Genomic DNA, 26,752 nt, shown 5'->3' with positions numbered 1-26,752 from the left:
CCCGGCCGCTCCTCCCGGTGCTTTCCGGGGTCAGGCGTCCCTGCCCGCGCCGCCTGCCGCCCGGGCCCGCCTGCGCGGAAACGCGGCAGGATGGGCGGCGCGGCGAGCGTCGAGCTTGCGGCCGCCTCTGGCGCGTCCCGCCGCCACGCGTGGCCTCTCTCCGTGGGCGGCAGGCTCCGCACCGCCGTGTCTGCGGGGCGGCCGGGCAGCCGGCACTGAAACAGCCGTACAGGCGCTCATCCCCGGGCTGGGAAGAGAGTCCTGCTTAGCCTCCGTCTTTCACGGAGGATGCGGAAGGCACGGCCATGGAAAAGAAACAGCATTTCGTTAGGAGGGAGTTTCTTCCCAGAGAGGTGCCATCCATCTCCCTGGCGTTACTGCTTGCGGCCGTCCTGCTCCTCAATGCCCTTCTCTACCTGTATCTCAACAAGTTTTACAACTCTCTGGGACGTGTCGAAACGGACCCCGGCCTCTGTCCTTTTGGGCACTTCAAATTGGGAGCGGTGAAGAATTGTTCCCCGTGGCTTTCCTGCGAGGCCATAAATAGGGAAGTCAGGAAACTCAAGCGTGTTGGTGAAGGTGCTGTGAAAAAGGTGAGTTTGGATTTCCTTTGTCCTCTCCTGTGGATAAAGAGCTTTCACAGTTTGCTGGCTAATTAATGCACATACTGCTGTTATGGTTATCCTCTCAGCGGCTAATTACTGTAGGCGTCCAGGACCACATGGCTACTGATAAGGAGAACACTACAGGTACAAGAGCATGACCTAGGCCACCTCTCTGACACCAAATGACATCCAGCTACACAAGCAAAATCACAGATTGGTGCAATCATGGCAGAGTAAGACTGGCTGTTTGGGTGATATACAATAACTTAATTCATCTACATTGTCCATTCCAAAGAATTAAGAAGTCGGGATGTAATTATGACATCAGAAAGGGCTTGCTGTGATAGGTACATGGCTCTACCTAAAGCTGACCATGCCTGGTGACTGTAATTTGCAGCTGTGACTAACCAGTTATAGCAAGAGGTCAGCAGCAGCTGTAACAGTTCACAGAAAAAAGGCTCTCCACATGTCTTACATGTCTCTTATGTGTTCTCAGGTCTTCCTTTCTGAGTGGAAGGAAAAGAAAGTGGTCCTTTCACAGCTTACCAACTCAGAGCTGAAGGAGGACTTTCTTCATGGACTGAAAATGCTGAAAGCACTTCAGAGCAAGCATGTTGTCCGGCTGCTTGGCTACTGTGAGCAGCAGTTCACAATCCTCACTGAATACCATCCTCTTGGCTCACTGAGAGGCCTGAATGAAACTCTCCACATTCCCAAATACAAGGGCATGAACACCTGGCATCGCAGGCTGATGCTTGCTATAGACTATGTGAGCATCATTCGGTACCTGCACAGCAGCCCTCTGGGCACCTTAGTGATGTGTGACTCGAATGACCTGGACAAGGTTCTTTCTCAGTATCTCCTGACAAGTGACTTTCATGTTCTGGTGAATGATTTGGATGCTCTGCCTCTTGTGAACAGGAGTGCTGGCAGGCTGGTGAAGTGTGGTCACCGGGAGCTCCGGGGTGAGTTTGTAGCTCCCGAGCAGCGTTGGCCCTATGGAGAAGATGTGCCGTTCGAAGATGACCTCATGCCTCCTTATGATGAGAAAACAGACATCTGGAAAATCCCAGATGTCTCTGACTTTTTCTTGGGCCATGTTGAAGGAAGTGACATTGTACGACTGCATTTGTTTGACATCCATGCAGCGTGTAAGAAGAAAGACCCGGCAGAACGGCCTTCTGCCCAAGAGGTCTTAGACACCTACAGGAAAGTTTTGACTCTGCTTATTCGGGAGGCGGCCATGCCTGGTGCTAGAGAAATGTTATAGTGAACCATGAAGGAAACAACATCCTGGAGTTGAGTTGATGTCCTTCCTATTTATGTAGCTTGTCTGAAGTGCAAAATTTCTGTGCCCAAAACTGAGAAAAAAAGAACAACTGCACTTGTACCTCTTGATTGAAAAAAAATAAATCCCCTTAATCCTCAACCTGTGCAAGCTTTCCATTGGCATGTTTAATGTGCCACTGGAAGAGGAGGGGGGAGAGGAGGGAAGTTGTGTGGGTGCAGGGGAAATTTGTTCCTTAAGAAATGATAAATTTTCTTTTGCAACATTCACACAAAAAATATCTAAAAAATTACAGAAAACCAGCTAAAAAAAAAAAATTGTTCTACCTTAACGTGTTGGCAGAGAATGGGAGAGCAGAGACCATGGCATGCACCCATGAGCTTTCTGCCGAGTCCTGTGGCTTTGGCCCATGTTGTATACACAGAGCCCTCATCTACTTTCCCATGGAATAAAAGCAGTGGTCACTCAGAAAGGGGTACTCCAGTTCACTTCAGATTTTGGTGAGCTCCAGTGCCAGAGCCCCAGTGGATTTGTTGGATCCTCCCTGCTGGATGGGGCATAGGTTGTTTCTGGAGCTGTCCAGCCATTGCTCTGTGGGCCCTGTATCCCACACCAGCAAGCATGTGGCCACTTCTGGAAGCAAGAAGGTGATACAGATCCTGCAGAGTCTGTTAGAGACACAGATTCTTGGTTTTCAGGCCTTAGTTCTGTGGTATTCTCAGATGGGCTCGTTAGAGATGAAGCTGTAGAACGTGAGTCTCTTTGCTCTTCTGTAATCCATAGAAATGACTTGATGGAAAGGAGGAGAACAAGGAACTGAAAGAGAATGTGACTTCCACAGCAATGAGCATTAAACACAAGCTTTGGAAAAGAAAATTCCTGTATTCAGAGCATACTACTCTATTGGGTCTGAATTCAAAGTCCACTAGACATAAAGAAAGACTACTAAAATGTAGCCTTGTTCAGTGTGTTAGGAACAGGCTTGTGGTACCTACATGGGTGTAACAGCCTGGTACCAACAGCTGGAGAGAAAGCACAATGATGCCTTAATCCAGCAGTAGGCTCAGATTAGTGGGACTGGGATCTGGGATGTAGCTGTTCTCTTGGTGAAAAAACAGGAATAATATGAATGAGAAGGATGGACTTTACCATTGTCCACCTGAGGACTTTCTGAGCTGTGGACTAAATCTTTGAAAGACCTTAGAGAAAATTTCCGTGTTTTGACTTGAGAGGTGATTTGTAAGCAGAGAAGTACATTGTCCTGTTTGCTGAAGAGTTTGGTTCTGTTCTTTTCTGTGCTGCTATTCCTCTTCACCTAAACAAGCCATGTTATGACTGCCCTGAGAACATGCAGTCAGTTCATATATATAATGTTCAAATCCTGGTATCGGAATTTTATTATGAATGGGAAATATTTCCTGCAAATTAGTAAATTCATACCTGATATTATAAAATGCCACCAGGAAGCCTTTTAAAGCTGCTGATTATGGCTTTGCTTTCCCTCTGGGTAGTCTGTTTTCTTAAATTAGATGACTTCTGCCATTTTTCACTTGTCCAGTCCTTCCTTGCAGCTTTCCTGCTCAGGTTGCCAGGAGACAAAGCTCAGAAGTCAGGATCTTCAAAAGAGAGCAGTGATTTTGGATACTTCAGGTTTGTTTTGGACTTTGACTTGAAACACCTAAAAGAAGCCTGGGGAAAAGGAATGCTTTGTTGTAAATGCATCATCCAGCCCATGAACTCTTGACTTGTTATTATTAGGGTTAGAGTCCTACAGTTCCAGCATGAAAACAGAATGTGCAGCAGTTGGACAAGTCTCCTGTTACAGCTCCTTGAAGCCAGGGATCAGGCTTTAAGGGGCCAACACTCAAATCTTTTCCATATTGCCCCCACAATAACTTGTTACCTTTCATTAGCCTTCATGTATACTTGAAAGGAATATCAGCATCTGATGGCTGTGAATAACCATCCCATGACAGCATATTTATGAGTGGACAAGGACAGGCAAACAAGGACAGACAAGAAGAACCTTCTTGTGACCTTGACAAACATCTTGTGCTGGTCTCTCTTGGTTAAGACAAGCTTCTGCTGGGATTCTTGCTTTGTTGTGTACTGTTGCACCTTGCAAATAGCCATACTAATTTCACAGAATGGGAAAAAATGAGGAAAAGTTCTGGTTTTGCATCATTTTCTTGCCATGGACATGACTCTCTGTTCCTGGATGAAATAGTTACAGATTTTTTAAAATAAAGCTGTCTCTCTAAACATTCACCCTGCACAGTGGGTTTTCCACATCTGTTCCCCAGTCCCTCTCCTTCAGCTTGTGTGTTGTCCAGCGTTGTATTTCATTAGGAATAAATCAGATTTGTTCTGAATGCAGCATTATGGAGCTGCAGGGCTTTTTTTTGGGATGTTGTTTCTGTCTGTGAGGAAACACTAGATGGCAGCATGAAGGTCCGTTTAGCATTAGTTATAAGCAGCTGCCTCTCAAGCCCAAGCATAGCCAGAATCTGGCTTTGCAGCCACTGTTTTCCTAGCAAATTTCCATAAGTCCCTTAAAGATCTCATTGTGTTTGCATTAGTGAGTCTGAAGGAACACGACAGATAGATATAAGGGCTGTCCTATTAGCCACACATGCCACACATACCACTTCCCTTTTAACTTGCTCCTCATATTTGTGTACTTTACTGTCCATTTCTATCTCAGCCTGGTGGGACCAAAACCAGGTTTGTATGTCATCTCCTTTCAGTCTTTCAGTAAAATCAGATGTTTGTATCCTATGCATCTTTCTGTTCTTCCCTGCTAACTCCTTTCCCAATCTCATGATTGCTTGAATCCAGTCCTTCCCACATTTCCAGCTTCTTTTCCCTTATAGGGAAGCAACAAGGCATCGCAGGAAGGGAAGAAGGAGTCAGGACAATCCTACATGCAGTAATCTCCCCTCTTTCCAGTTCTCTTTTCTGAGCATTTCAGTCTTTACCACCAATCACAGCCTTTGATAAATATTCAGGGACTTTGCTACCCCAAAGCAAGCAGCTTTGTACAAGCAGCTCATGCATGTCTAGCAGGAAACATCAAAAGATGAAGGTCAGGAAGAGGCCTGTTCACAGCTGGGAGCCTGCAAGTCCCCTCTGCTCACCCACTCCCCAGCCAGCTCTAGACCAGTGGACATGACCTCCCTTGCTAAGACTACTGCCACAGCCTGGTTCTTATCTCAGGCTCAGATAAAGTGTCCCATATTCCCCATCCTTTCCCACAAAAGATGCTTCTCTTGGTCATTGCCATGTTTCTTTTGTATTACTGTTCTTCCATCCCAAAAGTCCAGTCAAAGAAACTGCACTAAGATGCAGGTCACACAAGGAGATGAACAGCTAGTGGTGCTTATCTCCTTCAGAAAACTTCAGAGGAGGTTCCCCAAACTGCCCTAGGTAGTCAGTGCCAAGGCAGATATGATCCCAGTGATTCCAGGGCTTTTTTTTGCCATCATCACCAAGATGAAGGCCCTGGGTCTGGCCTCTTCCCAAGGGACAGAACAACCCTTTGGTCAGTATAACCACCTTGCCTTCCCTTTTGGGCAATGCCTCCTCTGCCATGCCTGCAGCAGTCCCACAGCATATTTCACCCACTCCCACCCAACTGGCTGCTAAGCAAAGAATCAAAGCAGAAACCATCTCCCAAGCTCAAGAAACAGCACCTGGTTCCCAGACTGAACTCTCCTGGGACACTGCTGTGCTAGCAGTGGAGGAGACCAGGAGACCTAGGGCATGCTAGCTGAGCCTGCTGACAGTCCAGCTGCGGGTGTTAGCTGTGTCAGGGCCCACTGCTGGTGTGGTACACTCTATCCTTGGCCCAATGCTGTTGGCCAAAACAAATTACCTGTGGATTTCCCACTTATGTTTAGCCCTTACCAGGTGGGTTTGTACCATAGGTTACAGAATGGAAACTGCCTGTCTCAGAGCAGAGTCCCAGATTCAGTTTAAACCCACTGCTCCTTTTGTTTTCTCCTCGGAGCCATCCAAAAAATAGCACTGTCAAGGTTGTGCTGTTTTCCTTTGCAAACTGCCTGTTGTCTGCATGCTTTTGGGGGGTCAAGTCTGATGTAGCATTTCCCATTTTTGCGCTATGGATTTCAGACTACATCCTAAAAGCACTCCTCTAACACTAAACCCTGTAGGAGTGAGCAGCCTATATGGCAACTCATCTGTATGTTTGACGCCAGCAGATGTAAAAAGTAGCGCGTGAACATCTACACCCGCTCTTATGTAGGTCTGGTTAAATGCTGCAGAGATAAAATGGACACAATGTATTTAATTGAACATTTGTTTTATTTTTTTCTTTTTGGAAGGATAGTTTGAAAATCTGTGTTACTCTGCATTTAAGTGGTAACTTTTAAATGTGTCAGAAGTTTAGAATACCACACAAACTTTATGAAATTCTGTCACAAGCTCTAAAATAATATTTTCCTTTGGTGCCACATAAACAAAACATCAGATCATTATCTTTGTGAAACAGAGGCAGTGCTGTTTGCCAAATATAATTTGTGAACTATTTGGCAGAATATGCAACTGTAAACCGATTCTATCATTATGACTGTAATGTCTTACCAACAGTCAAGAGACCCTGGGAACAAGAAAAAGTGGTTCTCAAGTTCTTCAAGCATGATATAATGTGTATATTTGTAGAGTCCAACCAAATAAATTATATGCTAGATGGTACTTTTAAAAAAGAAAAAGGATTTTGTGGTTTTATTTTAATTGAGACACTGTATACTTGAGATGACCACATGACTTCCAATAATTGTCAGTCTCTGTTCAGAAGTCTATAATCCAGTATTTATCAGGATTAAATGGTGAATATATTTACATTACAGTGATAATTATGTCTCAGCAATTTTTGATGCTGTTTAGCTCTGGGTAACTGAAAATCCATTAAAAATTATATATTTATATATAGACAGACATACACAGATTCTTTGGCCATAATTTTCAAAAGACTGTTCCAGCATTCACATTTTGGATATACAGTAACTGGATTTTCAAAACTGATAATATTCAGTTGCTCTCAGTCAAATTTGTAGTACTTGCTGGATGCTAATGACTTTTGGAAAATGAATTCTTTCTCTGTAGAGCTGGAAGACCCTTTTCAGTGATTCTCTTGATAGATCTATGACACCAAAGTGGATTCTTTTATCAAGTACACTCTGGATTCCTTTGTAGAATGAACAAAGCCTCCACTTCTGTAAAAGCTGGGGTTTTAATGTGTTTTTCTCCCTAAAAGCTCATTCCTGGGATGGAGGGGGAGTTGGGGGTTGTCTAACTCAAACTGAAACCCCCACAGTGTATTTGCTAGTCATGTTGAAAATCAAGCCACTAAGTTTGGGTCTCCATTAACTATGTTTAGCTTATGCCAGTGCCATGTACTATTATTACATATTATTATTTGGTGCCTACATGCTTTGGTCATAGGCCAGGATCCTGTAGGTCAGATGCTACACAAATGACAGCACAAAATGACAGTCCTTTCCCTACACTTCCCTTCCCTCCTTTAGTATAAGAAAATATAAAACAGCTTATGTCCTCATGCATGGAGAGCATACACAAGTATTGGTTATCCCATCCCATCCCACCCCATCCAAGCCACAAATAAATATGCTACATAATCTATACGGACAGATAACACAATTTCTTATACACATAATTGCAACTGCAAGGCCTGACTATGCTCTGACCAAATTCAAGAGCAGCTTGCATTCCCATTTCTGAATATGCTTTAGGAGCCTAAGACTGAAACAAAAGCTCAGGCTATAAAAGGAAATAACAGTGTACCAGACAAGCTAACCTATAGGCTTAAGAGTCAACAAACTTTGGTGTTTTAACCAGGTTCCTCAAGTAAGTCATGCAGAAGGCCTGCAGCCCCACAACTCCTATTTTTACAGGCTGTTAAGGGGAGATCACCCCTTTTCCTCAGGTTTACAAGGCTGTCACAGTCAGGGCAGCACCAGATGTTGTGCTGCTCATTTTAACCCTGTCCTACCCACTGATTCACATTTACTAAATTCAGAGGGGCATTTGGAAGAAGAAAATCTGTCTCTGCCTGTCTTGTTGGTTGGGGGCGGGTGGATTATCAGAGTCTTAAATCAAGCATTTAATTAAATCAAATGAACTGGGCGATGCTGAGTGAGGCAAAGTCTGTTTCTGTGTGCTGGAGGCTCCAGAGAAAATGCCAAGACCTGAGGTCATGCTTTGTGGATGCAGGCCTTGGTTTCCTCTGCATGGGAAGCTGCATGCAGAGTCCTGGGGCATTCCAGTCCCTTCCTGTGCTGTCCAGAGCAAGCTGTGGGGTTCATAGAAAAAGTGCCTTTAGTTACAGCTTAAATACAGCTTCCCTCCTCCTCATAAAAGGGAGCCTGATCTCAGCTGAGGTCTAGAGATAGTAATGCAATATAAAGAGCACTGAAGTTACTTGTGTTTTTTCTTTCCACTTTTCTTCCAAAGATATGTAATGCTTTCTTGCCAGGCCTGTTAGCAGAAAAGTTCAACATACTAAAAAAGCAAACAAAAAGCCTCAACTTTACAAGAAGCTGCTTAAAAGCCCTGAGAAACTATGCTTAATTAACTGTCTTTTGTCATGTTGCAAAAGTGACTTTTTTTTAATCTGTCTTAGTGGTTTCCACAGTTCTGTTCATGGGTGCCACCCCAATTTAATGACCTAGGATTATGTCTAATTGCTGTTCTATCCTCCTTTCCCACACCATGTGGGGTAAAGAACTTTTCTCATGACAACAGTGCCTTAGGTTTTTATTTTTTGTATTGTCATTTTCACTCATATTCTTTTATGTCCTGATCTAAGGCCTCTTAAATGAATCTGTTCCATACCATGGGAAGAGGAAGACTTGGAACATCTTGCAGTGTGAACACATCTCCCCAAAGGACAGAGTTTCCCCAGGCTGATTAGACATCTGCAAAGTAAGTGCCATCCAAATGAGATGTCTAGACTCCTTCCACTAAGTAATGGATCAGAGCATTTCCCAAGCACAGGAGGTGTGATTCTGAATGTTTGACATAAGTTAGATAAATCCTGCCCTAAAAATACGTGGGTTTTTGCCCTTTATTGTCTTTCAAAGGGTGAAGACAGATAACCATACACAAGCACATACCCCAAATATGTGCTAAGCAGAGGGACATGAACCATATCCCTGATGTCCAAATTGTAACAGTTCTAGTATCTAAAGGAAGATATGGTAAAAGGAAGTATCAGGGGCAGAGGTGGACAGAAAGAAGCAGAAGATCCTAGCGAAAAGCATGCCTAACCTCTCATGTAGTTCAAACATTCCACATCAGGCAGTAGGGAAAAAAAAGTTTGTGTGTATATGAGTGATAGAGCAGCTTAGTTTGCCTGCGTCTCATGCAGATCAGAAAACTTTCCAAGGTGCTCAGCTGAAACACTTGCTCTGCCGAAGCAGAATCCTAGAACTGTGCTCTTTGGCATTAGGAGCACATGGACCATTGATTAAGCTATATTATTCCAGCACCTGCATATCCAGCACCAAAAAAAAAAAAAAAAAAAGCAAGATCCTTCCAAAACTACTTTATTTTAATAAATTTAAACTGTCACATTTAGCTCCTGTGTGAAAGGTGAGAGCTCACGACAATCTGAACCTCTTTTTCTTTCGACACCATGCACTGCAGAGCTGCATTCCACACGATTCCACAGCCACTGCATGAGCAGCAGCCCAGCCAGGTGACTCCCTGCCTTCCAGGCTCCCGGAGCTGCTGAATCCACGCTTCTCCTGGTCCCACACCCATCCGTGCCTCTCCCCTTGGACACTGGTGCCTCAAAACCAGAAGACCTTGTTATATCCCCTGTGCCCGTGTCCCTGGGAGAGCGGTGGTCCGTTCTGCGTGTCCTCTCCGCAAGGCTCTGGTAGCTGGAGGGGAAATCAAAGTGTGGGAAGGCACAGTTAAAGAACATTGATTATTCTCTCTACAGCTCCCTGGAAGGAGGCTGTAGCCAGGCGGGGGTCAGCCTCTTCTCCAGGGCAGTAAGTGACAGGACAAGAGGACATGTCCTTGAGCTGCGCCAGCATCGGTTTAGGTTGCACATGAGGAGGAATTTGTTCACAGGAAGGGTGATTTGTCACTGGAATGAGCTGCCCAGGAAGGTGGTGGAGTCACCATCCCTGGCCGTGTTTAAGGAAAGACTGGCCGCGGCATTTGGTGCCGTGGTCTGGTTGACAAGCTGATGTTCGGTCATAGGTCGGACCCGCTGGTCTCAGAGCTGTTTTACACCTCACTGATGCTGTGATTTCTGCGGTTTATCGGCACCGCCATCCCTCAGCCCCGGCGCCCCTCAGCCCCCCGCCTCACGCCGGGTGACGTCACTTCCGGCACCGCCCCTCCCGCCGCGGTGCCATGGCGGCGGCGGCCATGGCGGGGGCAGGCGGGGCGGGCGGCGGCTCCTCGGCGGCGCTGGGCGACGGCGGCGCCATCGACTACTCGGTGCACGAGGCGTGGAACGAGGCCACCAACGTGTACCTGCTGGTGGTGCTGGCCAGCCTCGCGCTGCTGGTCTACGCGCGGCGGTGAGCGGGCGGGGCGGGGCGGGGCGGTGTCGTGTCTCCGCGGGGCTCCACGTGCAGGGCGGCTCCTCACCGCCTTGCTCCCTCCCGCAGGAACAAGAGGAGGATCATGCGCATCTTCACCCTGCCCCCGGCCGCCGAGACGCCGCCCGAGCCCAACTTCTACGACAGCATGAAGAAGATCCGCCTGCGGCAGCAGCTGGAGATGTACTCCATCGGTAAGTGAGAGGGAAGAGGGGCTCCCCGGGCTGCTGGGGACAGTCCCTACAGGGGTGCGATGGGCAGAGCCTGGCCTGTGGCACCGTGTGAGCAGGGCTGCTGCAGCAGCCAGGGCCCCTGCACTGTTGCGGGAGCAAGTATGGAGCGAGGCTGGGCAATTCTCTTAAAGTAAATGTCTAAACGAATCCCATGTCACACTTTGAAAGAGCTGGGAACGTCTGGATGTTGACAAAACGTGGACGGATTTGTAAAAGTTGAGAGAGGACTGTGGAATAATGAGTAATACAACCACATAAATTGAAAATAAATGAGAATTTTACTGTACCAACAAGTGTTGCTGCTCCCATCTTAATGCTGAGGGTCAGGATGGAGGCAGGAAAGAGCCCCATAGCCCTGATATTCCAGTGGTCCAATTCAAAGAAACACATTACCTTGCTTCACATGTGCCATACCTGTATGCCTAGAGGAAATATGGTAAAAAAGAACTTAGTGATCTAAACCCGCATAGTAAATGCAAAGATTTGATGTAAAGATTCTTACACCAGGCCACTGCATTCTGTAGAAACAAAACTGGATATTCTTCCTACAGTGAAATGCCTGCTGGCAATTGCTGATGGTGTCTGTAGCACTGCACACAAGTCTTTGATCTCCCTTTGCCTTGCTAACCAAATTAATTTTGAAGTCAGTGTAATTGTTAGCTTGTGGCTTGTATATTGTGGAGGAGATGAGCCATGTGGACATCAGCCTGGTGACTATTGAGTTGTTCGGGTCATCTGTAATAGAACTTCTGAAGCCATAGCCTTTCATTTTACTTATTTTTATTTTAATAAAAGGACCTGAATGGAATCATAGTTCTTTGCCATTGATTTACTGGCATTTTGCAATGGCTCTGTTGTTCAGTGTTTACAAGGCCACAAACTTTCCATGTGGTGACTGAAACTTCCCCTTGTGTGGCTGTGGCTTAAATTATGTTCTCTGATATTAAGTCTGCTTCTTGATGGTTGTCATAGTTACACGTATATGTATACATATATATATTAATATACAATAAATAATAATATAATAATATATAATAAATTGTATAATCGGTGTTGATTGGTGTTTCTTTTTTTCAGCAAGGAAGTATGAACAGCAGCAGCAGCAGCCACCAAAACAGACTGAAAGTGTACAGCTCTCAGTGGAATGAAGCCCACTGTAGGAACTCAGGATATATATACAGTGCTGATTTTAAGGGTCAATGTGGAGCTATTTTCAATGCTTTTTAATTGATACATAGCTGAATGCAAGGGGGAAAGGAAGGAGACTGTCCCTAAAACTTTGTTCTTTGTAGCTTTTCTCTGAGCCCTTGTGAGGTGAAGCGAGTGCCTGCTGGAGCATTCAGCATGAAAGTACCCAACACATGGCAGACCTTCTCAGAGAAACCTGAGGGTAGGGAAGTGCAGTCTTACCAGTCTTAAATTATTTCTCTCTCTGCTTGGAGATCAGCTTGGAAATCAGCTCCTACCTTCTCTGGCAACAGCACTCTAGAGAAAGGAAGGCAGTACCTATCTGCCTGGAAACCCTTGTGTTCCTTGATCATGAACTGTTAGATTTCCTGAATACAGTCAGTAAGTGTGAGTGAAGGCACTGTGGCCTTACTGCCTGGTGAAGGTTGAACAGCTTTGAGAGCCTGGAGTGTTGATGGTGGTAGTGCAGAAAAGTTCTGCTCTCTGTTTATTTGGGAGTTGTGTATGCAATACTGTGAACCTTTCCTGGAGAAACTTTGAGAAGTACACAATGAACTACACATCTAGAAGACACTTAAAGCCACTACTATAAGGTTAATAGCGAAGGTGGTTAATTTAGTCACATTGCTGTAAAGAATGAGTCTGTCTATAAAAATCTGTATAAGCGGGTTACAGCTTATCCAGAAGAGATTTCACACTGCAGTTACTTTTTCTTTCTAGGTAAATCTCAAAATCAATTAATTTAAAGGGTTCTGCAGAAATTACTTCTTAATAAAAGCACCTAATAATGAAAACTACTTGAAGATGTATCATGCTATAATTCCCAAGGTGACACAACTTGAGTTGGCCAAGTGATGAACAAACAGCACAGAGCTGGGATAGTACGTCCAGAGGTTTTGTCCTATTCTGTGAAGTCTTGGAGCAGCGGTGAGCAGCACTGCGGTTCCATTTGGATATGAAGAAACTTGGCTTTGAGCACCAGATCTTACTGATTGAAATGATCTGTACTTCTGTGTCTGTAGGGCCTGTAAAACGTGAACTGGGTCGAACTGACAGTAGGTTTGCCCCATGGAAAGGCTCCTTCGGGAGAAGGCTGCCCCCCGTGACAGCAGCAGGGTCGCTCCGCGGGGCTGGCGGCACGGGGAGCGGGGAGGGCGCGGAGCTGCCGGTGCCACGTCCTTCCCGCGTTCCGCTGCCCGAGCGATCGCACGGCTCCGCACCGCGTCCCCGTCACCCGGCGGGCTTTCCGAGGCACGGAGCTCCCCGGGCGCGGGGCAAACCAGCGGTCCGCATCGCCCTCCACCCCCCGGAAGCGGCGCCGCTTCCCGTCCGCCCCACCTCACTTCCTCCCGCGCTTCCGTCTCCGGGACGCGCCGGGTGCCGCTGCTGCCGCCGCTGCTGCCGCTTTCGCCGGTGCTGCCGCCGCTGCTGCTCGGAGGCCGGAGGCGCCCGCCGGGCGGTGAGTGGGGCCGCGCCGCCCTCGCCCCGCCGCCCCCGCGCCCGTCCGCGCCGAGGGGAGGGGAAGGGAGGGAGCGCCTCGCCGGGGGCCGTGGCGGGGCGGGAAGGGGCCGCCCGAGGAGAAAGCACGCTCGGGGGCGGGGAAGGGGTGTCCGGGTCCGGCCGCATCCCCGCGGGCGGGCTGCGTGCTGCCGCCGGGCCGGGCGGGCTCTCCGCTCCATCCTCCGCGGGAGCGCTGGCCGCGCGTCCCGGGGCTCGCCCCGCGGGAGCAGCAGCAATGTCCCGGCACGGGGGCTCATGGCTATCCGGGCGCCTGAGCCCTCCCGCCTTCCCGCCGGCCCTGCCCACCCGGGCGGGCAGCAGGAACGCAGCCTTTCCGATGGCGCAGCTCTGCCGCTGCCCGCCGCAGCCGCCCGGTGCGGCTCCGCTCGCTTCGGTGGAGCAGCGTGTCACAGCGAACCCGCGCCTTCCAGCTTTCCCTGCACAGCCGGCTTTCGGGCTGCACATAATGATTACACAGTTTGCTCTCAGCTCAGCTGAAAGCACCGTGAAGGGCTTAGAAATCTGGAGCAGCGTGCGGCTTCGTTTGTATTCATGGAGCTGAGGCAGTGGCACGAGCATTTCACAAACTTACTCGTCCAGAACAAAAAGCTTGTAAGGAGAACTACCAAAAGCAAAAGGTTTTTCAGGGTCCATGCCTTTTGCATGTACTAGGGTGTTCGAAGAATGCTGCTTGAGCCATGAGCGAAGGGCAGGTTGTGGTTTGTTTTCATTGCAAGTGCAGCCAGTGACGTTCTGTCCCAGTGAAACTACACCCTGTTCTGCAGGGGGGTTTGTATTTGATCTGTACAGTACGAGTATGTGTTGGGATGGAAGGTGTAGTCAGGTTTTGAAATTTTACCTCAAATTTTTGCGCTGATTTTTACCTTTGATTCATGATTCTGCATGTAGTAAAAAAAATCAGTGCCTAAACCCAAAGGCAGATAAGATTATTTTGTTAGATAAATAGATTTTTATTTTTTTTTTTGCATCCATTCTTAGTAGTCAGGGTTATAGGCATGCATGGGAGCAAATTCTCAAGCTCTCATGGAACTTTGTTCATGCAGAGTTTTAGATGTCTTGGATGGGGAAAGTTTATGAGCATAACAAAATTGGGCCAGAGTTATCTTCTGTTGCGTTTATTTTTGAGAATGCTGTACAGGGGGAACTCTTTCTAGCTTACTCAATACTGTTTGAAAAGCTATTATGGTGTGTAGATTTGGTGTTGTCTGATCACATGAAACATGTGAGGGAAGGCTTTCTAAGCAGTTAAAACTTTACATCAGTAAGATACAGCAGAAAATTATTAACAAGTTGCTCTCAATTGTAACTCCAATGTTTTTGAGACTCTGACCACTCTGTTGTCTCCATGTGTGCTGCTGAACATCAGATCTTTGTAAATGCAGTCTTCAGACGGCGTTACAACCATGACTCTATAATCTTATGTGAAAACTATAATCTTCTGTGAAGTGGTAGAAAAGTAATCTCTCTCCTTGTAACCCAGAATGTGGCTGGCTAGGTTTTTTACTCAGCACTGCACTGAAGATCAAAGGTTCTTGGATAGAGCTGTATAAATTCTGTGACAAGGCTCAAGAGGGTCTTAAGTATTTGAGCTGTGACTGTGTCTGTGTTTAAAGAAGATGTCCTAAACTCTGTGGGCCTCGTAGTGAAATATCCTCCTCTGTGCTACAAGCATTTTGTGTTTCAGTCCAGTGTTACATGCTTAGATAGCATGAACTGGTATGAGCAGGCTGAGCCTAGATGAGAATGTATCCTGCAGCAGCTGCCATGATGCCTTACAGCCAGCCATAGGAGTTAGGAATCCCAGCAGCGTGATGCTCAAGTGGTCCTAAACTTGCTCTCAAACTTCCCTTTCAAAACTGTCTGATCCATTGAGAAGATCCACAGAGGAAGCCTTTGCTGTATCATTTGTACTGCTAATGCCAGTAAAAGTGAAGCTCTGGGATGGGGAGAAGATCCAAGTGCTTTTGTCTGAGGACAGTTTGCAGGGAAGCTTCTTCAGTGCAATGCAAAACTATTAATTGAGAATATTCTAACCAGTGATGAATCTTTCAGTAATTTATGTTTTGCATATAGGATTAAGCAGCATTGGCCAAAAGCCTGGTGACAGCACAGGGCTCTGGAATGTTTCTCTGTTGCCTGGGCAGTTTATTCATGTTAGCTTACTTCCGTGAGCTTAATCGCTCCTTTTAAAGTCCTCCTGAACTCAGGAGTGCCGCTGCTATTGAGCAAGCTGAAATTATACACGCTGCAGGGAGAAAGGTGGGGATTTGCAACTTAACATCTCTTTCGGAGGAATTGAAAAGATTCTGCCCCAGCCCTAATTTCTACATTAAAGAGGTTGAAAGTTGTCACTGCGTGCCTTCTTCAACAGGGAAGCAGCACCTTGTCAGAGAACATGTTATTAAATCCATGATGTCTTTGGCCTGTTATGCCTAAAGAGCAGCAGTGTTTGGAGGAGGCTTGCTGACAAAGTGGAGTCTTTAGTCATGGTTTCTTATGCTCCAGATCAGAAGTAGTGATCAAAAGGCGTCCCCTTTCCCCTCCAAACACGTAAACTGTACTTTAGTCATGGTAGGGAACCTGGGTGTTTATTAACGTAGTCTCTCAAACAAAAAGGCAGCACTTGATCTTGCCCTTGAGACAGAGCTGCCGCTGAAGAGCAGAAGGTTTCAGTGCCTCAGGCCCTCGAGAATGGAGGTAAGATACTTAACTTTGCAGCTTGCTTCTGTTGTGGCATAAGAGTTAAGGCTATCATTCAGTTTTTTGTAGTCTAACAAGCTCCATCAGAAATTGGCATTGCCTGGGTCGATGGGACTCCCTGCTGGCTGAGGGAGAGCTAGGGAGGATGAGCAGAGGTGCTGACTGCTGGCAGAACACCCCAAAGCCAGCACAAATGTCTCATGAGAAATCTGACATCAGGGAGTGGAAATCGCTGCTACTTCTTCCATAACAGAAGGCAAAAAGAGAGGAAGAGAAAAGACACGTGTGTTAGGAGCAAAAGGCTCATGATTTTTTTAGGCAGAAAAATCCTGCCTTAATTACTTTTTCCCTAACTCTGATAAAAAGTGGCTGATAAAACTCAGTGATCAGTTTGCTCAGTGAAATCTGTGTTTGCTTTGAAAAGACTAAAAGCCTTTTTAAGAATGAAGATGCTTTGCCTTATTTTTGCAAGGAATGTCTAAGCTTTGGGTGTTACTTTAATAAAAACAATTTCTGATCTTTTTACGGAATATCTAAACTCTGGGCGTTACTTTAATAAAAATAACTTCAAATTCCAAGATTAACAGAATTGCTAAAAGGAGTTAGTTCTCAATAAGAAAAACAATAAACTAACTTTGGAATTTCTGAACCAAGCCCTCGAAGGCAATTTGTGGCAAAACTCCAGGAAAGAAATCTCATTTTTATAGAATAGCTATATATCTTCTTTCTCAATTATAGCTAGGCACTGCTTTGAAAATTGATTCTCTCCTTGCAGATGCCTGGGAGTGAGGTGTTTTAAGACAATTTGGTTTAATTTTAATGTAGCAGTAAAATGAATTAGTCTTGAAAAGGGGCTGTTCACATTTGGGATTTAATGAAAACTAGTCTGAGAAAATACTGAGAAAATACTTCCAATACTTCCAATACTTCCACATCTGAAGAAGAACTTAGATCTTGTGAAGGAGTAGTCCCCTTCAGTTTCTGCCAGGCTGTCAGACTTGGTGGAACTAGTTTTGGACATCCATGATGTATAAAACGCCCATGTGGATCTGCAGCTTGCTCCTGAGAAAGATCATGGCTTTGATAAGATAATAGAAACATTTGTCTTTTTCGTAATGGAGTAGAATGGGTATTTTGAAAAGACTCAGCCAACAGGAGGGCTGTATTACTTTCCAAAATATCCTCTGGATCATCTTGGAAACATCGTTTGTAATATGCTCTTGACTGACAGCATAGGGTGTGAGGCGTAAATTCCTGAGCAGGAAAGATGTATGTGGGTTGTGCAATGGGAGACTCCATGTGATGTCGTTATTTATGGTGCTTCTCTCAGATGTCTTTCTGGGACTCAAACAGCTGCTGTGAACTTTACCCAGCACTGACTACTAGATGTGTTTGAACCACTGTTTTGCTGTTGCTTGGATCATGGTGATAAGCAGTATAGAGCCAGATTCTGTGACACTGGTTGAAAAAACAGAGCAGAACTTTTACTAATTGTTGAAATGTTTGCAGGGGGAAAAAAGAAAGAATATCATCTTCCATAGCCTTGGTTGGTGGACATCAGGGTGCATTTCTTGATGCTGTAATATGGAAGGAAGGGTTGACTGACAGAGGAAGAAGACTTGCTTTTTCTTTTCAGGGAAAGGTCTGAAGGATAGAGGCAGGGGTGCAGGTTTTTCACTCTTACCTCTTTTCTTCATGACTGTGTTGTTAAATGGCAGCAGCCATTGTTTGCAGGAACTTTTCCTTGCTTTAGTAAAGAGCTGTGGGTTGTCATGTGTTTTGATATGTGGCAGTGCTGTTGTTAAACAGATCCAAATCTACAGTCAGATAAGGCTTGGAATAATTGATGTTTTTAGCTCAGCTAAATAACTGAGTTCACATGATCTGTGAGTGGCCAGAGGGTTTTTTCTTAGGCAAAGTATGTACTGCTTGTATTGTACATTTATATAAAGCTAATTTTATCACAACAGATTGAGAATTGTAGCAACCAAGAATATCTTAGTTGAGTCCGTTTAAAAAATTTCCTTACCCAAAATCTGTTCCTGTGTGTGACAAAGAGAAAATATCATTTCTTCTTGACTTCATAGTCAGTAGTGACCCCAGAGTGGTGAAAGCATTGCACTCTGTGCCTTTGAGATTGCTTTTGCCACTGCTGATGGGAGAATTGTTCTGTATCATTACTGTCTTCCCTTTCAACCTCAGCACATTCTGAAATGCCAAAGGCAAACCACTGGATGGCTGATCAGAGGTCCTGGCCATGCTGGTATGGCAGTGCTCTGAACCTTGTGGCTTGGACCACTGTTTGAGCATTGCCTAAGAGCGTTGTGTGAGAACCCAACTCAGTATGTTGTCTTTACACATGTGAGACACAGGAACAGGAAAGCCTTTATGGCCTCTTGGAAAGAAAGTGTCAAGCTCGTTGCTCTGAAACAGAGTTTCTAAGACTGCTGTAACTATTAAACAGCATGGAGAGGTCCTTGAGAAATGTGCAGTGGGACAATTTTACTGTGATTATGAGACCTGTCACTTTATTGACTAATCAGTCTCTGATACTCAAGTAGAGAAAAAAGTTGCATGTGTTTGTATTATTTAATGAGGTAGCTGGTGATGAAGTGGTGCCTGTTATCTGTTCTGTTAGTGCTATTTTGATCATTAGAGAACTCCATTTGTTTCTGGACCATAAGCTGGAACAGGCTTTTTCTCTCAGCCTCTTGCTTGCCTGAAGATTTTTCCAAAGAGGGATGAAATGGTGTAATTTTCATTTTGGTTGAAGCACAGAAGTATTCTCTTGCCATAATTCACCAGTTCCAAGCCCATAATCACAACATTTGTGGTAAAACAGTGATGACTGTGTGGTATTTCTCACAGATGCTGTAAAAACTCTCTCATCTCCTTGGGGGGCCATCTTCCCATGAGATACCAGCCTTTCCCTCTTTCTCTCCTGATGACTTTGGGACTGAGAACCTGTGGCCTGGAGTACAAAGTTTTAGCTTCAAGAGCTTGGAGGAGAAAATGCGGCCCAAGTAATGACTGAAAGCAGGAATGTGTTTTGAGGAGACAAGAGGATCCAGAGCTTCAAGCATGCTTTGAGAGTCTCCCTTTCTTGTCTGCTGCTTGCATATATAATTCCCCCTCAACCTTCTGTTAAATGAAAGTGTGGCTTTATACCTTGATGCATGTTGCAAATGTTGTGTGAGCAGAAACAGCCGAGAGCACTGGTGCTTTAGTAATTTAGGCATAATAATTGTGGTGAATATGAGCTCATCCATAAGGAGCAAACGTAGCAACATAGGCTAAAGTTACTGCACAGGGGAACCTGCAGCCCACAAGAACATCAGCCAGGAGCAAAATGGGATTGGGTGTTGCATGGTTAGCCTTTGTTGTTCTTCATTCAGGCATGGAGATGACAGGGCTGTTCTTTGCTCAGAGAGGTTCCTGTATAGCCCTTAAAAAGCCCAGCATAGTATGCTTGTTGTCTGTTCTTTTATAAGTAAATTTATCAGAATCTTTAAGAGGGGACTCAAAGAGCACAACATAGAGCAAAACATCTTGTTTATAAGGGTGGCTGCTGTGGAGTGGAAAACATCATAAAAGTGAGCTTGCAAGATCTAGAAAAGGCTAGGACCTGCTGAAATCTTTGTGGAGCTGCCAACTTTCCTGCAGGTGCCAGAAATGTAACTTAAAGAAATGTTGCAAGATACCTGATAGAAGTTGCTCAGTTGTTGCCTTAAAGATCCTCAGATTATTCTCCTGCTCTGTCAGGGGGCATAGTGTGGCATGGAAATTTATGGTGCAAGGCAGCTGGAGCTCTTGGAAGGGGAACAGAGGTGGTTAATGGCTATGCTAGTTTCCATAGTGGAAGAACAAAGGGGTATTTAAATGACATTGGAAATCAGTGCATTTGAAATTGACATAAGTACACTACATGATATTATCAAGGGCAAAAGTTTAGTTGGATTCCAAGCAGACTTGGGCATTTAGGTATATAATGATAATGTCCAGAGTTGCAGTAAATAGGATTAAAAATAAATTAAGCACATAAACCTTCATGCTAATCTATGGGGTCAGGAAGGAATTTCCTTTTTGGGTGAATTACATCATTGTTCACTACCTGAGCTGTTCCACATTCTGAAGCATCTGGTCCTGATCACAGGAGGCAAGATTCTCAAACAAATGGAGCAGCAACCTGACCTGTCGTGGCAGTTCTTAGCTTACCCTGCCTGGGTAGGATCTTGTGGAAAGGATTTGAGAAGCACATATTGTTTTTTTACGGTTTTCTATGGCCACCTGTGCTGCAGCGTATGTCTGCTTTTCCAGATTCTCATTGGTGAAGCAGGACAGCTGTTGTCCAAGTGCCTTTAATGAATCCTGAGAATTGCCTGCTGACATGTCAGCAGCAGCCCATGTAGAGATGGAAGATGTGATGGGCTCATAAGGCATTGCTGTGTTGCTCTGTAGATTCAAAGGTAGCTCTGTGAGCAGCTGAACTAATGAAGATAAGACTTTCCTGCAGCTTTCTTGGTTTTGGTGGCACTGTGGTACCTTAAACATCTCTCCTTTCTCTCTTTCCAGTACACAGCAGTACTGTTAGCATCCCTGATTTTCCCAACAGTAGAGTGCCTGAGCAGCTTCTCACTGCCTTGTAGTTCTTGGGTATATTTAATCAGAACATGCTGTCTCTGTGATGTTTGTGAACCAGACATGTTGCTCAGGGGGCTGCCTTGGTTACTTACTTTTCTAGTCTGCTGTAGGAATTGAGCACCTGTCAAAACTTTATGTTTTTGCATGAGATTAGGTTGAAATTTGCCTTATAGTTTGCATGTTTGTGCATGGGACAATCACTGTGGTTATATAACCATTGTTTCCTTGGGAAACAAGGAACGATTTCAATCTTGCTAGCAAGTTCCTGTAGAATATTTTTTCCTCTCAAAGCTATTAGGTGCCTGAAGAGTTACACCAAATAATTGAGGCATGTGTGCTTTTAAAACATGCACTGTTTAATCTTTTAAGACTTTCCCCAAGGTATAAAGGAAAGGCTTCCTTGCCAAAATACTGTAATTGAGTTAACATTCTGGGAGGTTTCTGTGTTTTGTTACTGAGCTACAAAGCTTCAGAACTTCTGTTACGGAGCTTCTGCTGGTGTTGGAAGGAAGGAAGATCAAAGTTAGAAGTACCAGCCTGCCAGTAAATTGTCTCTTCAAAAGAAAACTGAAAATTCCTTGGTTGTTTCAGGTGGCAGCCAGCATCAGATCTTTTTGACAATTATTAATCTTTTCCTGCAGTTCTCTTTCTGCATGCAACAGTGAGCAGCCTGGATGTCTTGTAGATCGTATGGTGTGTATGCTGACTGTAGACATCTGATTAATGAGTGAGAATGTCAATAATAAATTGAATTACTTGTCCTCAGTTAATTTCTGCTGCTCAGAGAGAGTGTGGTGTTATGATGACTATGGAACAGTAAAATTATGGTTTCTGTTTCTTGTATACAGTGATCATCATGATAAAAGATTAAGAATCACTGTGGTATAAAATAGTTTGATGGTATATGGATGTGTTTTGGATGTCCTGACAGTGGGACATTTGTGGCTGCCTCAGTTTTAGTGCTTTTGAAAGTTTGTAAGCTCTTGAAATCTGTGGTAGTTACCTTTCCTGAGTAGGCAGTAGCATGTTCTCAGTAGCAGGCATGATCACTGAGGCACAAACTTTCAGGACTGTTTGCCTTCTAAGCACTTTTAAAGGTAAGGACTTAATCAAGAGTTCAGAATTGAGGGAAGATATATTTGTCTTTGACATGTAATCCCAGCACAGCAAATACATTTCTGTCCAGTTACTTAAAAAGCTATTGTTTCTGCAATACACAGAGCACTCTCAGCAGGTTTCTTGCTTTGACTTTCTAAGGCTCAGTTATCTTCTCGGCTGTGATGTGCAAGAACCAAAGCCAAGACTTTTTGTGCTCTGGTGGGATCCTGTCCCTACAGCTGTCCCTCATTTCTGCTGTAAGAAAGCCAGAATGATGCCCTGTTTCACAGGGGGGAGTTGGTGAAGGACTGCACTGTCTGATTCACACGTATGGAGCATGCTGTTGTCAAGTATATTTGCAGAAGAATGGAGGGTTTTAGATGGGACGTGGAATTCTGAGTTTAGATGGCAGCTGATAAGATGTAGGGTCTGCTCTGCTTCTGGCGCGAAGGGGTTTTGATGCTAATGTTTATTTAAAGATGGCCTTAACCCTAAAAGGGAGAGATAAAATTGCTTTCATGCTTCTGTTTCACTGAGAGCTGGCTGGCAGAGTGGTTTTGGTGCCTGCTTATCTGCCCTGAAGGCTTCATGGCTGGGGAGCTGCACAGGAGTAGTTTCTCATGTACCCCCTTCATTCAGCATTCAGGCAAAATTGCAAGGCAGGCAAATGGTTTAGGCTGCATCTTTGGACACGAGATGGCTGTTGTCTCCATTTTGCAGATCAGTCGTCCCTTTGCTGTTTTGTTGTTGGACTCTAAACAGTGCTGCTGTTGGCTTTGGGCCCCCTAGATCCCAAGTTTTGGATGGCAGAAACAGATAGACGAGTGCCCTGCACCCCAGTGCCAGATTTTATGACATTTTGAAAATACCTCAGGCCTTTGTCACCTTGTAGTTAAGCTGCTGTAATGCAGAGAAAGCTTTGTCTTCTCTTGTACCTGACAAGTGTGTAAAAACACAAATGTGCTGTGGAAGTTGTGTAGATCAAGGAGCAATTGGAAAAGTAGAGGAGAGGCTTACTCACATCTTTGTTTTTCATCTCATTTGTGGGCTAGAGCTCTACTTGGACAAATGAGTCCTGGGTAAAGATAACTGGCATTGTTTTCAGTAGCGGGTAAGTCAGCAGATGGGTCAGCAGTTTCTTTTAGTTGAGCTGGCTGCCGCAGACTAGTTCTACAAGCTTGGCACCCGATAATATTTTCCAGAGTATGTAAGGCTAGCTGGTACAGGATTTCTCCTGCCTGTCGTGTCAGGATCAGAGTTGCAGATTGGGAGATTTCATTGGTTACCTCAATTTTGGCACGCGATGTTTTGCCAAACTAGGTTTGTAAGCTTTGCACTTGTGAAAGGAACTCTGATTTCCTAAAAGGAACTTGAATTAAAGTTGGGATTTTATTAAAGACACAGAGGCATATTATTATTCATCTTTCATTGCTTCATCCCTGTGATGTTTCCTGTTTTGCTTCTTGAGATACAGGTGTCATGATGAGGAGCTTCTCAGAAACAGAAGTGGATGATGAGTGGAGATGAAGAAATCATACATTTAAGAAGTTGGCTCAAGTTTCCGTTACAGGCATGGAAAGTTTCTGAGACCAAGCCATGCAAGAAGAACATGAGTAAAGAAGAGGGAGATGTAGACCCAGACTTTCTAGAAGGGATTGCAGGATTTGAGAGGACGCTGCACAAACGTCACGTAGTTTTCTTGCTTATTCATTTACCTGCACCCCTGAACTGTAATACTTTGTTTGCATGTCTGTTTGGAAGTTGAAAAATCCCCTCATATCTGTGTCTTTAATATAATCATGGCTTCAAGCTTGTTTTAGGAAGAGCAGAACATCGCTGTAGTTTTTATTTGTGGATTAGATAGCTGCTGCTTTGTACTTGAAATCAATTTGGGGTTTTTTTGTTGAAACATAAATTGAATATGGAAAAGATCAGACCATGACCATGACCATTACAAAATAGGAAGTTAAGGGTTTTGCTTGCATTTAATAAACAGCCTTTGCATAAAAAGTATGACAGGTGCATAGGTAAAAGGAAAAAAAGATTGTGCTAGCCCACTAATTTGAGCAACCGTATAATGTGTTGTTCTTACGGTGTCCTTAGATGTCAGAATTATGTATTAATCAGTTTAATCTTTTTTATCTGACTGTTGGTCAGAAAAATGTTCTAGATATATAAGATTTCTTGTCAGGGTTGTGGGGCTGTAAGTGCAGATTATTTAATATTGAGTTAGGGGAGAGCTTTTTGGAGAGGTAGCTTTTTTAACATGTTGGCTATTCTGTGAAGTATCTCCAATGAAATACTAGCCATGCAGTCCAACAATGTAACACTGCTGTGAACAGACTTAATTGTAGTAAGTCTCTGATACAAAGTTATTAAGACTTTGACATACATGGATTTAAAATTCTAAACTTAAATGGATTCTCCTGAATTGAAAAGTATTGCTGGTAGAGGCAGGCAAAGAGTATCTTTATTTTTCTTATGAACTTCTCTCTCGTGTCTTATCCTTAATAAAAGGCTATGGTTATTTTTGTATACTTACTGAATATTTGGCCTTTAAGAGTATATAATTAGATGGAAGGGTAAAAGCAGTTGTTAAAGGACTGTTTTTCTAATGAAAATAGTTTGAAATCATATAATTTTAGTTTCTTCCAAATAGATGTGATTAGTGTGTTGGAAATAGTTTTACAGTGGATATAAAGAGAACAGTTGAGAGACAGTGGCTGAGAATGTGTCCAGCTATTTTTGTAGATAACAGTTACATTTTTTCAGTCTCTTTACTTAGATATTTCCATATAATTGAACTGCTAAATCACGATGGGATACAAAAGCTGGTTGCGCTTAGTAAGATTTACATTTTAAAACAGGTTTTATTGTACTAATTGATGAGTAAATTGCAATGACTGTGAGAAAATCCTATCCTATTTTATTATTTCAGTAGAAATTTGAATACGGGATAGTATTGTCTGTATCATATAAAAATGTTTTCATGGATTTTTAGCTGCTGAAACTGAAATCAATAAACTTTAGCTATTGTTGTTGACTGGAACAAGTAAATCTGCACATTTATTTTCTTCATGTTACCTCTACCTCTCTGTTCATTTAGTGTTTCTCCCAGCATTACTCCTTTCATGGTGTTTGCCCATGAGGCACACTCAGTGTGGGTTTCTGCATGTTCTTGTGGAAGACTTTCTTGATGAAGAGCTGTGCCATCTGAGTTTGTGCAATTACTCTGTTTTCTGAATAAACCTTAGAGAATCTCAGCCAAAATAGAATCCCAGGATTTGAGTAGCCCGTGGTTCACTTTGTAATTTTTTTTTTTTTAAGATTTTAAATAGATTTTTCTGTAAGTGATGACAGTGTTTTTTAAAGTAGATAGAGAATGGTGTTCTGCACTCCTGAATTTCACATTCGATTAGTGTGTCAACATATTCCAGATTGAAAGTACATTAGTGAACAGTATGGTCAAGGTTCTGGATTACTTTAGAGAATGGAAAATACTTTTTGCTTAATTGAGAAATTTTCAAAACTAAAAAGGATTATTTTTCTTTTAAAACCCTAGTACTTTGGATTTAAAAGAAACAAACTTGCAGTATAGCCCAAATTTATTGTAATCTGTTATTTGTATTAAATTAAGTGATTAAGATATCTTCATGTCTGCTGAAGTTTTAAAGGAAAAATCAAATTGTGAAAGATACCTGGTTAAACACTTGGAGACAGTGTTGCTTGAAACATTCAGCCCATTTTGGGAGTAATGTATTCCACCGTTTCAGAGCAACTCTTTTCCTCACATAATTTTATTAATTTGATTTAATTAAATATCTGTTTAATTCAAGATGGAGAAACTGATTGACAGTTGAAGAAATGGTATAATTAATTTTCCCCTTTTTAATTTATGTGTAGAAGAGATGGAAGAAGAAATGATTTATATGACTTCTGAAGGTCTTAGTGATAAGAAACAACCAGTTTTTTGTTAATTATAGATTCCTTGATTACTTCCTTAAAGGAAAAAATACTTTATATTCTTTTTTCCTGAGTATTCAGTGTTCTTTATTTATATGATTATCTACTTACTCATTTGTTTTATGGATAACTGGGAATAAATTTTCCTTGTCAGTATGACAGAGGTAGACCTTGGTCCCTTACAGCTCTTGCAAGAAGTGTGCTCTGCATGTTCTTCCATGTTTTAGAGGACTCTTGACACGATGTGGTTGTCATGCATGGCTGCCATAGACAATTTTTTTTTTTTTTTTAGATTATATTCTCCTTTTCTGCTTGATTTTTTCGGATATTTCTGGAATTTGCACCCTTTCTTTGGAGTGGTGTGGCTCTTCCCACAGTGCTTGTGTGGAGCAGAGAGGTCTGTGTCAGTGCTGCACCATTCCCATTGTTGGGTTGGTCATTTCCTGCGGGGGAAGTGCGTAGTCTGGAGAAGTCCCAGCTGAGCCATGGTGGGCATAGCAGGATCCTGGCATGACTAGCTCTGATCCTCACACCAGAAGGCAGGGAAGAGAGGAGGGTTCCTCATGGAATCCCCTTTGCTGTTCCTGACCTCTCAGCAGCATCCATTTCATCTTTTCTCCTCTGGGCAGCCACACGGCTGCTGAAATGCGTCACTGTCACCATCGGGGCTTAGCTGGGAACACCTTTTTCTGAGGATGAGGCACTTTAGCCACCAGCTCTGATTGCTGGTGCTATGTACTCAGATATATTCTGCTGCCTTAATAACTTGCTCTTCCCTTCAGCCTGTGTCAAGCAGAGAAATTCTAGTTGTTCAAGCTCTTTCGGAAGATGAATAGACTCATCAGTCCATGTGTCCCATGATCTTGCCCAAACCTTTAGGAAGACTCTGTGCTCCACCTGGATGTTTGCCTCCTG

The 26,752-nt window shown here is 44.0% G+C and overlaps 3 protein-coding genes across 10 annotated transcripts in view; all 3 read left to right on the top strand.

Annotated features, from left to right (window-relative positions):
- Positions 1-56: 56 nt before the first annotated feature.
- On the top strand, positions 57-4,265 carry POMK (protein O-mannose kinase). The gene is made up of 2 exons (XM_085058410.1): positions 57-593; positions 1,102-4,265. Exons 1-2 carry the CDS (start codon positions 306-308, stop codon positions 1,873-1,875), a joined length of 1,062 nt encoding a protein of 353 aa, XP_084914536.1. The 5' UTR covers positions 57-305; the 3' UTR covers positions 1,876-4,265.
- A 6,000-nt stretch (positions 4,266-10,265) lies between these two features.
- On the top strand, positions 10,266-24,931 carry SMIM19 (small integral membrane protein 19). 3 transcript variants are annotated; one of them, XM_085058412.1, is made up of 3 exons: positions 10,266-10,472; positions 10,563-10,687; positions 23,343-24,931. In XM_085058412.1, the coding sequence occupies exons 1-3, from the start codon at positions 10,303-10,305 to the stop codon at positions 23,399-23,401; spliced, it is 354 nt and encodes a 117-aa protein (XP_084914538.1). In that variant the 5' UTR covers positions 10,266-10,302; the 3' UTR covers positions 23,402-24,931. The 3 variants fall into 3 exon arrangements, with proteins under 3 accessions (XP_084914538.1, XP_084914539.1, XP_084914537.1); XM_085058413.1 differs by having other exon boundaries at positions 10,267-10,472; positions 23,349-24,931; XM_085058411.1 differs by lacking the exon at positions 23,343-24,931 and adding an exon at positions 11,804-12,711 and having other exon boundaries at positions 10,268-10,472.
- Positions 13,256-26,752, top strand: part of SLC20A2 (solute carrier family 20 member 2) — a 57,171-nt gene continuing 43,674 nt past the window's right edge. For 4 of the 6 annotated variants that reach the window (XR_014851664.1, XM_085058407.1, XM_085058406.1 and 1 more), the window contains exon 1: positions 13,271-13,373. The gene's annotated coding sequence lies outside the window, so the exon portion shown is untranslated. Of the gene's footprint in view, positions 13,374-16,024; positions 16,133-26,752 lie in introns of those variants that run through there. The other 2 variants (XM_085058403.1, XM_085058404.1) reach the window with 2 other exon arrangements.

Source organism: Lichenostomus cassidix, chromosome 4, assembly GCF_008360975.1.
Source record: "Lichenostomus cassidix isolate B80296 chromosome 4, HeHo_3.0, whole genome shotgun sequence".
Classification (NCBI taxonomy): Eukaryota; Metazoa; Chordata; class Aves; order Passeriformes; family Meliphagidae; genus Lichenostomus; species Lichenostomus cassidix.
Note: the sequence above shows the minus strand (reverse complement) of the source record. Positions and strands in the feature narration are given on the sequence as shown.

What these genes read in the sequence shown, in the direction of transcription:
- POMK (XM_085058410.1), top strand. Translation starts at nt 306, where the DNA reads ATGGAAAAGAAACAGCATTTCGTTAGGAGGGAGTTTCTTCCCAGAGAG. An exon ending in GTGAAGGTGCTGTGAAAAAG is followed by an intron (nt 594 to 1,101) that starts GTGAGTTTGGAT and finishes ATGTGTTCTCAG; the next exon opens with GTCTTCCTTTCTGAGTGGAA.
- SMIM19 (XM_085058411.1), top strand. Translation starts at nt 10,303, where the DNA reads ATGGCGGCGGCGGCCATGGCGGGGGCAGGCGGGGCGGGCGGCGGCTCC. An exon ending in CTGCTGGTCTACGCGCGGCG is followed by an intron (nt 10,473 to 10,562) that starts GTGAGCGGGCGG and finishes TCCCTCCCGCAG; the next exon opens with GAACAAGAGGAGGATCATGC. An exon ending in GCTGGAGATGTACTCCATCG is followed by an intron (nt 10,688 to 11,803) that starts GTAAGTGAGAGG and finishes TCTTTTTTTCAG; the next exon opens with CAAGGAAGTATGAACAGCAG.